Here is an 11213-nt window from a genome sequence, read left to right as displayed (position 1 = left end):
CCTCTGTGATCAGACAGCCTGACAGACTGCAGACACACAAAACAACAATCAATCCGTCAACAATCGTTTTCTCTTTGTCACAATAACATCTATCCATTTACATCCATTCAATGTAACTTTATTTATAAGTGACAATTCCCAAAGGACAACAACAGTCATCTGAAGCTGTTTAACAGTGTAAGGTAACAGCCTCCAATATTAGAGAGAAAGCCCCAACCATCAGACAATTGTGGAGATACAGAAATTCTTTTATTGCTGCCATATAATCTGCATCATTATAACTGCATTAATAATGTTCTTTACAGCATTATTCCATCTAATAATATTTCTCACAGTATTGATATTGCATTAAAGTTGTCTATTGAACATGTTCATTTGAGGATCCTTCAATTATGTTAACTTTTATTACAAGTACGGTCAGAAGTATTTCATACACATTGCATATTTGTGCTTATGTCGAGTTGATGTTCGGTTCATTAAGGGTCTTAAGCTTCACTGGCGTGACTGTCCAGGTGATCCATGCTGAGGGAAACTAGAACAGGATGATTGCATGGTTGCTTACAATACATATAACACATATAATCTAGGAATGTGTCAGGCCTGAGGCCTTAACTCATTTGGTGTCTCACTATATTTACTCTACTTGGCAACAGATGACCAGAGTCAATAATTAGCCCCAGAGACCCTGAGGGCTTGAAGTTTATTACCTTGTATGGAAGGTGTTACAGAAAAGAGAAGTTCTGTGTCTGTTTATAGCCATTAAACATGTACAAGATGTACCATTAACTGTGACTAATGTCTGGAACATATTTTACTCTGACTATTTTTATTGACGCCATGGGGGGGCGTATACCCCACTGCTTTGTAAGTGTCCACAACATGTATTTTTGTCAGAAGACATAGGCTGATGTTTTCTCCTGTGTGTTAATAAACTCATCGTTTGATTGCACTTCTCTGGGGCCTCCGTGGTTTGTCTCACTGCTCTACATTGATAGATTTCGCGACACAATCCACTGTGAGCAGCACTTGGTGATGGTGGGAAGAAGAACTCCCTTTGACACAAAGATCCTCCCAGTGAAAACAGGCTCCAGGAGGAGCATCTACCATGACTGGTTGCAGGGTGAGGGGAAAGAGAAGAGATGAGCTCAGAGAGACAAGAACAAAACAGAGAGACAAAAGTTAAGGACACGTAGTAGTGACATATAAAAGCATCAGGAGTGAAAAGAGGGGAGAAGAAAGCAGAGCATCATGGGAAGTCCACCAACAGCTTGAGCCTATAGCAGCATAACTAAGGGATGGTTCAGGGTCACCTGATCCAGCTCGAACTATAAGCTTTATCAAAAAGGAAAGTTTGAAGCTGATCTTCAAAGTAGAGAGGGCGTCTGTCTCCTGAACTCAAACTGGGAGCTGCTGCCACACCCAGTCCAACATAGCCAGGCTGAGTCGTTAGATTAGTCCAACGTAAAGTCAGAAAGTCATTACTGATGTCATATTTTAGTGCAAATGTAGAAAAACTGTCCAAAAGTTATTTCTAAATCTGATATTAAACAGTTTAAATGGTGGAAAAAGCTGTAAAGAAAACAGAAAGAGTCAATAAAAGCCTCTTTAGAGGGTCACCAGTTTAAAACTCAGACATTTAAACTGGTGATTCTCCTTCTCTGCTCCATTTCCTCTCTAGACTTCCTGTTGCTAGGAGGGATTTGATTGGCTGAACGTCCTTTTAGCCTTTCTTTAGTTCTTTGGGTGCTAATCAAAGAGGAAAACACACGAGTCATGTGACGTGACATAAGGAGCGCTCTGATTAGTTGGGATTGACAAACTATGGTGCTGTTTGCAAGCTTCGCTTTGCAGAGGCAAGAAAATCTCTTAGATAGTGATGAGACGCTCCACAGTGACATTTCCACACTTTGGAGCTTCTGAAGTGCAGATGTTTGGAAACGCTGCTCCAACGTGTGGTTCAAACACTCAGATCACGTGACCTCAGCTGCCACAGGTGGCATACCTGCTGCTTCCATGTTAGCATGTTAGCTCCAACAGGTGGTCAGTGTGAGAGCAGAAGATGATATCAGTGACATCCAAACAAGGAAGGAAGAGACTGTTGAAGGCAGCGAGCTGTGACTGCTGTGAACAGTGTCCTCACACTATTTTCTCCCTGTGTCAACATACATGAGGCTGCTTCAGCTGCAACACACCACAAACACCTTTATACAACTAAATATACTGAGAGCACACTGCTGTGGTTGCTCTGGTAACCATCCATATATCCAGATGTTTGGGGCCGAGTCTGCTTCCTCATCCTTGGTTCAACCCTCAAAGTCTGATGTGTTTTTTTGTGATTTGGTTTTATTTGTTGTTCTATACACTGTGAAACAAAGCTAGAAGCCCCTGTGGTTCAGCGGGGGACTCAAACCCAGGACCCAACCTGCTCCAACAACAGTCAGAAGGATTTTGTTAAGTCTCATTTTCTGTTCATTAGGAAAACATCAATAATGAAGAGCACATGTTTATAGAGGCATATTCAGACCAATGACAACAGTCCATTCACACTGACCTCCACCTTTTTAAATGTGAGTAAACACATCATGGTTCTGGTGCTGATGTGGTATCTGGGACAGGTGATGATTTTGAACTCAGTCTGAGGTTTGATTACATTGAACCTGCACTGCTTTATCCTGTTTATGACACATTTATACCCAAAGTCTCAGCTGGATGACAAAGAACGAGGAAAAACACATTTGTTGAGAGAATTGTTAACAAATGTGGTGAGAGTGTTGTAATAGTTACAGAAAGAACTATGATTTATTTATTTAAATGCATTCCAGGACGTTTTTTACTCACGCTATGTCTCTTCCACAATGTTATTTTTCTCTCCTACAACGTACGTTACAATTACATTAGCATGACCATTTATCCAACTTAGGCGATGACATCATTTAGCGACTTCCAGCGACTTTTAGGACAGCCAATAGCGATTTTCCTTACTGAGGAGTTGGCAACACCAGGAGCAGTGGGTGGATGACAGCATCATCATGAAGGATCAGTGTGAGAATACATCATCATCCACAAAGAAAACCAGTCTGAGTGTCTGATGCTCTTGTTAGAAAGACGCAGTCGCAGCTTGTGGGTGCAGTTAGCTGGTTTGCTAGTTAGCTGCTCTGCTAGTTTGCTGCTCTGCTAGTTAGCTGGGAGCTAACTCACTCGAACATTTGATGCTAAACTGTCTAAACTGTGTGAGCAGCATTCATTGCTGCTCTGTGTTACTCTCCAGCCTCTCTTTCACTTAGTCCTCTCAGTTTTTTCCTCCTTACAAACTAGAAAACCTTCTTTTTCAGCTTCTCCTCCACACCCGAGCTGTGGCTAAGGTGCTACCAGCACGCAGGCTCGGTGTGTACAAATTCATGGGCTGCGTCCTCCTGAGGACACATTTGTAGACAGATTACGTCACAGCGACGCACCGAAGGCTGTCCAAATTCCTCCGAATGCAGCCGACAAATGTGTCCTCCTTTCCCCGAATTTGAAGGATGGGTCGGGTGTGTCTTTCGTGGCCCACCATATCCCAGAATTCATAGTGCGGCCCAGCCAAACTCCAGCTTCCAGTAATGGCGACCGCTACTAAGTTTTAAAATTACTCTTATTAATCTTCCTGGGTCACAAAATAAACTTTTAACATATTTTCAGGGGAGAATGTGGGTGTGTAAACTTCAAATATCTGCTCGGTTTATCAAGATATCGCATATTTGCAAAAGTGCTTCGACGTTTTCGGAGACGTCTGTTACCCACCAACTCGATAGCTAGTCGAGAGCTCGAGGGTCACTGAAGCCGCAGAGAACGGCACAACTCCCGGCACATCATTTTCAGATCACCGTGGACTTTCGCTACTCAGGTTAAAAGTAATATTAGTAACATATGACTGAATCTATATCTCACTTAAAGCTTTCTGTAAATGAAAGAATCAGTGAAAATGAGGCACTTCATCTGATTTTAAACAAAAACTCTGAACATAACCTGGTCCAGACCAGGTTATTGGTTCAGCATCAGTAACGGTGATGTAGCCAGGTAGAAACAGAGCTAGACAGACAAACATTTATGCTCACAATCACACATCTCCAGTTAACCCAGCATGCATGTTTTTGGACTGTGGGAGGAAGCAGAGAACCTGAAGACAACCCACACAGGCCACACTATCACTCTTATTTACAGAATTATAATCTAATTAGATGATAAAGTAATAAATTATTTGGTATTTTAATGAAAATACATTTTAAGCAATAGTTTATAAGTCAACAATTTTAGTTAAAAAAAAGTGACAAATCAAACAGTCAATAAAACCTTCTACAGCTGAAACTAATGTAGACAATGTTGGGGTAAAAATCAGAGACGATAACTACCAAAATAAAACAGGAAGTGGATAACATTGAAGCTCACTTTAAGCTCAACAGTCAAACTCTGTTTTGTATTAATCTATTGTTTTGAATTTTTGTTTACATTTTATGTTTAAGTGAGGTAATGAGTCATATCACTATGACCAAATATATATTTCATCTTTTCAGTCAGAAATAATCAATTGATCATATTTTTATTACTAAATGTTTCTGAAAATAAATTTCTGATATCTGAACAAACAGCTCTGTAAAAACCTTCAGAATACAGGAATCGAACTAGAAGGTTTGGTGGATGAAGCACTGCTAAAATAAAGATTTTGGACTCAGAGGAGCAGATGGGACATTTCATTGCAAATGAAAGACAGAAAGTGAACAAATATCACTAAAAACCCCAGACGCTAATTTCTACATTAAGACTTTTTTAAAAATCAATTTCCTGTTTATGCAGTAATAGAAATCAGGTTTAACGTGATCATCATTGGAAAATTTTTAATTCTGACCTGAGAGTTTCCATTTTACAGTGTGGACTCTTCACTCCAGCAGACAGAAGCTTCACTCCTGAATCCTGCAGGTCAGAGTTACTCAGGTCCAGCTGTCTCAGACTAGAGGACTGGGAGCTGAGAGCTGAGGACAGAGCTTCATAGCCTCTCTCAGAGAGCTTACAGTGACTCAGTCTGAAAAATGACAGATAAACATTAAACAAACACTGTTGTTAAGTTGCAATGAGGGTGCACTAAAGAGTTATTAGATTTAGCAATTAATCCTGTGTTTTTACTGAGAGTCAACAAATGGATGACGCTGACATTTGTTAACTGACAATGGTCAATCAATTCTGGTATTCTATTGCAAATGCCAATTGGGCTCCATGTGCCGGGCAGTGCATTAGCACCAAAGTAGCTGACATATTGATCAATAACTCTCTGCTCATTAAATTATCATAAAACTATTACAGAAGTTTAACTGACTTTTTTCCCATTTAGTGGATTCTTATTGGTTAATTCTGTCAATTGATGAAAAGCACAACATAACTTGATCTCACCTCAGAGTATTCAGTTTGCAGTGTGGACTTCTCAGTCCTGCAGAAAGATGCCTCACTGCTGGATCCTGCAGGTTGTTGTTACTTAGGGCCAGCTGTCTCAGTGTAGAAGACTGGGAGCTGAGAGCTGAGGACAGAGCTTCACAGCCTCTGTCTGAGAGGTCAGGGACACTCAGGCTAAAAAACAAAATAAAAACACAATTTGAAAAACTGTAATTTAATAACAAACTGTTATCAAATGACAAGTTAAATGAACTCTCTGACCAGTTACAGAGACTCAGTCTGGGGGAACAGAAAATATTTTAAAAGTCCACGTAGTAAAGAGATTAGAAATGTGGCAGATGATTATAACTTTAGACTAAAAAGGTCCCTCTCGCTCATATATTTGTTAAAACAAGAATAAACACTTATCTTGATTTGCTTTGAATTTTTATTGACTTCTTATGCTGATTCATAAAGAATATGACTTCATCTGACCTGAGAGACTGAAAAACAATCAAGCATGCATGACTGAATCTGCCAGCAGCTGCAGATCCTTGGAGCTGTACTGGTGGTGCTGATTGTAACATATAGAAGTGAACTCCTCTTCAGCTGAGCAATAAGACCAGAGGAGGAATGAGGGAGTTGATCACCTATGGCTCCATCACAGACTTTGAACATCTTCAGTCAGTACAGAAAGATGCTGCGAGGCTTTTAACCAGCACATGAAACAGACTGGACATTACGCCAGTTTAATCTCTTCACACTGGTAACCAGTTCATTTTAGGCTTTATTTAAAGTTTTAGTCCTTACTTTAAGTCCCAGTCTATATTTCTGACTTTCTACAATCCTACAGCTCTTCTCACATCTGAGATCTTCCAGTTAAAGGCTGTTACTGGTCCCACTAACTCATTTATTCAGACTCTAGTATTCAGAGTGGCCTTTAACTAGTTTTAGGCTGTATGATGTTCAGTGTTTGCTGTTTAATGTTTTTATCTTCTGTGTTTTTATTGCCTGTTTCTATTGTAAAGCACTTTGTGGTTTTTCACCTGTGAAAGCTGCTGTATAAATAAAGTTTACTTACAGGATGATTCTGGATATGACTTTGATTAAAGCTGAAGTCCATATATGTCTAAGACACTGACATTTACTGCTGCTATCAAACATTAACTATAATATACTGTATTTAGTGCTGATGACCAGTCAAATAAATATGTTTAAGTTTTTAAGGGTCCATCACACATTACACTGTTTATGTTAAAAGTAAAGACATGAGTACAAATGTACTCACAGAGCTTTGTTGGAGGCTTTGACCACTGGCAGCAGCCTCAGAAGAGCCTCCTCTGAAGCAGAGTATTTCTTCAGGTCAAACACATCCAGATCTTTTTCTGATGACAGTAAGATGAAGACCAGAGCTGACCACTGAGCAGGAGACAGTTTATCTGTGGAGAGACGTCCTGATCTCAGGGACTGTTGGATCTCCTCCACTAGAGAACGATCATTCAGTTCATTCAGACAGTGGAGCAGATTGATGCTTTTCTCTGCAGACAGATTCTCACTGAGCTTCTTCTTGATGTACTGGACTGTTTCCTGATTGGTCTGTGAGCTACTTCCTGTCTGTGTCAGCAGACCTCGTAGGAGAGTCTGATTGGTCTGCAGTGAAAGACCCAGGAGGAAGCGGAGGAACAAGTCCAGGTGTCCATTCGGACTCTGTAAGGCCTTGTTCACAGCACTCTGGTGGAGAGATTGAAGTTTTGGTTTGTTAAATAATTTAGATTTCTTGGAGGTTGTTTGTTTGTCTTCCAGCAGATTGAGTCCAGAGTTGATGAAGGTCAGATGGACATGAAGAGCAGCCAGAAACTCCTGAACACTCAGATGGATGAAGCAGAACACCTTGTCCTGGTACAGTCCTCTCTCCTCTTTAAAGATCTGTGTGAACACTCCTGAGTACACTGAGGCTGCTCTGATATCGATGCCACACTCTGTCAGGTCTGATTCATAGAAGATCAGGTTTCCTTTCTGCAGCTGATCAAAAGCCAGTTTTCCCAGAGACTCCATCATCTTCCTGCTCTCTGGACTCCAGTGTGGATCTGTCTCAGCTCCTCCATCATACTTGACCTTCTTCACTTTGGCCTGAACCACCAGGAAGTGGATGTACATCTCAGTCAGGGTCTTGGGCAGCTGTCCTCCCTCTCTGGTTTCCAGCACCTCCTCCAGAACTGTAGCAGTGATCCAGCAGAAGACTGGGATGTGGCACATGATGTGGAGGCTTCGAGCTTTCTTGATGTGGGAGATGATCCTGCTGGCCTGCTTCTTATCTCTGAATCTCTTCCTGAAGTACTCCTCCTTCTGTGGGTCAGTGAACCCTCTGACCTCTGTCACCATGCCGACACAGTCAGGAGGGATCTGATTGGCTGCTGCAGGTCGTGTGGTTATCCAGAGGCGAGCAGAGGGAAGCAGTTTCCCCCTGATGAGGTTTATCAGCAGCACATCCACTGAGGTGGACTTTCTAGGGTCAGTTAGGATTGTAGTTTTGTGGAAGTCCAGAGGAAGTCGACACTCATCCAGACCATCAAAGATGAACACAACCTGGAAGTCTTCAAAGCTGCAGATTCCTGCTTCTTTGGTTTCAGTAAAGAAGTGATGAACAAGTCCCACCAAGCTGAACTTTTCCTCTTTCAGCACATTCAGCTCTCTGAAAGTGAATGGAAATATGAACTGGATGTCCTGGTTGGCTTTGTCTTCAGCCCAGTCCAGGCTGTATTTCTGTGTTAAGACTGTTTTCCCAATGCCAGCCACTCCCTTTGTCAGCACTGTTCTGATTGGTTCATCTCTTCCAGGTGAGGCTTTAAAGATGTCTTCTTGTCTGATGGTTGTTTCTGGTCTGTCTGGTTTCCTGGATGCTGTTTCAATCTGTCTGACCTCATGTTCATCATTGACCTCTGCAGTCCCTCCCTCTGTGATGTAGAGCTCTGTGTAGATCTGATTCAGGAGGGTTGGGTTTCCTGCTTTAGCGATGCCCTCAAACACACACTGGAACTTCTTCTTCAGGGTGGATTTAAGGTTACGATGACAAACTGAAGCTTGAAGTTCTGATAGAGAAGAAAAATAAACACTCAATTCCAAAAAGAACTAATCTTTAAAACATGTTGCTCCATCTTCCATCTCTGGAAAATGTTCATTTATCCAGCAGCTTAAATCTTTAGATAAATCCTCTTACTGCTCTGCAGACGGTCAGCCAGCTCCTCCTGCTTCATTCTCCTCAGGAAGTCCACTGTGATCTTCACAAACGCCTCTCTGCTGCTGCTCCTCTGACTCTCTAAGCATTCTGGGTAATCTGGACTCAGAACCTTCTGGATCTTCTTCAGCTCGTTCTTCACAAAAGTGATGATGTTGTCCTCCAGCAGCTGGAACAGAATATTTATGAATGAGCCAATCAGACTGAAATCATGGAGCCAAACATCAGATCCATGTTGGACACACTGACGATCCACTGGTCTACAAAGAGCAGCATGGAGATGACTGTGAACAGAACAGATGTAACAGTAGTTGTTGTACATGTACAGACCATAAATATGGAGTCCAGCTGTGTTTGATGCTGCTGGGCAGACTGACCACTGGGAACCTCTGAGCTCTGCTGGTCCACTCTGTGGAGGAACCATGAAGGATTAGATCAACACAGGATAAAGATCCAGGAGTTTCTGCTCAAATAACTTCATCTGAATCAAGTCTGTCAAGTTTTAAACTCTCAGATTGTGAACATATCAGTAATTTTCAGTCTGTTTTCATGGACGTCCTTTCAGTGGTGATGTCAGGGATGATTTTGAAGAAGCTCATCAAACTGAACCATCAGCAGATCACTGCTCCAAAACCAGAACATGATCCGAGTCTCCCTCCACCACCAGAACACCAGCTTTACTAACGTGGTAGATCAGTGTAGTACAGATCAATAACTGATGAGTCATTTGATCAAAATCACTGAGTGCTTCACGTCTGACCCTCTGATGCTTCTGTAGACATTTTGCATATTTAATGAATGTCTGACAGTTTTACATTCATTCTATGAACACAGTGGAAATGTTGTGTTATAGTCTCCATGTTGTTTCCAGCATCATAAATTCTTCAGTTCAGAAAATTAGATTCTTTCTTCACAGCTGAAAAACAACAACATTTATTCTCTATTGAAATCTGCATCGTCCACTCCAAAGGTCACAATCTGAAGGTAACATCTGGTTTTGTTCCCTGTGGTTAACTCTGAGCATCAGTATGGTGGGATTTATCCACTACATCCACACCACTGTGGTTCAGTGTTGTCCTGATGGAGTAACAGCAGCCAGTATGATCCAGGCTTTAGCTGCTGGGTCTCTGTGTGACCTCTCAGACTGTTTAACAGATCAGACACAAAGAGAATCAGAGCAGCTCTGTTCTTTAAAGACAAACATGAACCCACTCAGGTCACACTTTCCCCACAGATATGAGCATCACTGTCCTCAAACAGCAAATGACCAAGTCGAACATTTGGATCTTTTCTCTTTCATTGTTTTCTTTTTAATGAATCTTTGTAACAATCTGAGGATGTTTCAGGTCATATTTATCCAGGAAACACAAACATGTAAAGGAGTCATCACAGCTCTCTGACCTCGTTGCTCCAGGTTCACCACTGAAGTGTGGAGGGATATCTTTGGACCGGTCACTCCTCACAGACGGACAGCTGGACCCTGCAGACTGTGACCTCTGACCTCTGCAGACACAAACATGATTGAAGCAGCTGTGATCACACAGACTGCAGATAATGCAGCTGTTTCCTGTCAGTAACATCCTCTTAGATTAGAGTTCAGCTTTTTACAGGAAAACTGGACAAAACTGATTTTTGTTACAAACTCATTTTCATTTCCTCTCAGCTCACAAACACAGTCAGACAATCAACCAGAGTCAACACTGATTATAATGTCAGTGCAGAATTATTTCTGTTACTCAGTGAGTTCAGCTCTCTGACCTCGTTGCTCCAGGTTCACCACTGAAGGCTGGATTATGACCTTTGGACCGGTCACTCCTCACAGACGGACAGCTGGACCCTGCAGACTCTGCTCTGTCCTCCTCTTCCTCCATCATCATCTTCAGTCAGTCTGAGAGGTAAACCACAAACACTCAGTGAGTTCACATTAACAGGAGGAACTGAGTTACAGTCGCTGACCTCTGACCTGTCATGTGACCATGAAACCAGGTCAATATGTCTGTAGGTTCAGTCATCCAGGTCATGTGATCTAAGGAGCTTGGAGAGAAAAGAGACGTCTTTAAGTTTCTGGAAGACGTTTCATCTGAGAAGCTTCTTCAGCTCTAAAACCAAACGGTGGAGAGTCCCAGATATTTAAACCTGAGAGGGAAAGAAAGCATGTCGCTGACCCACCACTGATGTTATTTCAAGGAGGAAACTGAGAGCCTTTGCACCAGGAGCACCAACATCAGCTCCAGCAATGATCCACTGATGTGTTTTTATTCCATGTATGAATGTTGTTATTGACAGAGATGACGTTTGTGTGTCAGTGATGCAGTGACTGTTGTTGTTACCTGTACAGGCTGGTTAGACTCTATGAAACAGATCATACAGATCTCTGCATGTTAGAAGAGACTATTAAAGGTCATGAATGAGACAAAGGCAGGGAGGCGTCCTTTACAGCTAAACAGCAGAGTGAGAGAACAGCCAGCACCTCTACATTTATCACATTATACAGCACATGTATGATACTGACAGGGATGAGAAGAATTTAGTGATTCTGATCCCATCATTGATATTACTTATTGATTCTCAGTAGCTC

At 41.8% G+C, this 11213-nt stretch overlaps 1 protein-coding gene across 1 annotated transcript in view; it reads right to left on the bottom strand.

Moving 5' to 3' along the window:
- LOC143420834 (protein NLRC3-like) overlaps window positions 1–10071 on the bottom strand; it is a 14892-nt gene extending 4821 nt beyond the window's left edge. The window contains exons 1-7 of the mRNA XM_076889170.1: window positions 10037–10071; window positions 8966–9044; window positions 8618–8804; window positions 6689–8489; window positions 5422–5595; window positions 4883–5056; window positions 1–26 (exon numbers count right to left, since the gene is read on the bottom strand). The exon at window positions 1–26 is cut by the window's left edge and continues 148 nt beyond it. Coding sequence (XP_076745285.1) covers window positions 1–26; window positions 4883–5056; window positions 5422–5595; window positions 6689–8489; window positions 8618–8804; window positions 8966–8968 — 2365 coding nt within the window. The 5' untranslated portion in view covers window positions 8969–9044; window positions 10037–10071. The remainder of the gene's footprint in view (window positions 27–4882; window positions 5057–5421; window positions 5596–6688; window positions 8490–8617; window positions 8805–8965; window positions 9045–10036) is intronic.
- Between the last annotated feature and the right edge of the window lie 1142 nt (window positions 10072–11213).

The sequence above is a fragment of the Maylandia zebra genome, linkage group LG2 (assembly GCF_041146795.1).
Source record: "Maylandia zebra isolate NMK-2024a linkage group LG2, Mzebra_GT3a, whole genome shotgun sequence".
NCBI classification, from domain to species: Eukaryota; Metazoa; Chordata; class Actinopteri; order Cichliformes; family Cichlidae; genus Maylandia; species Maylandia zebra.
Note: the sequence above shows the minus strand (reverse complement) of the source record. Positions and strands in the feature narration are given on the sequence as shown.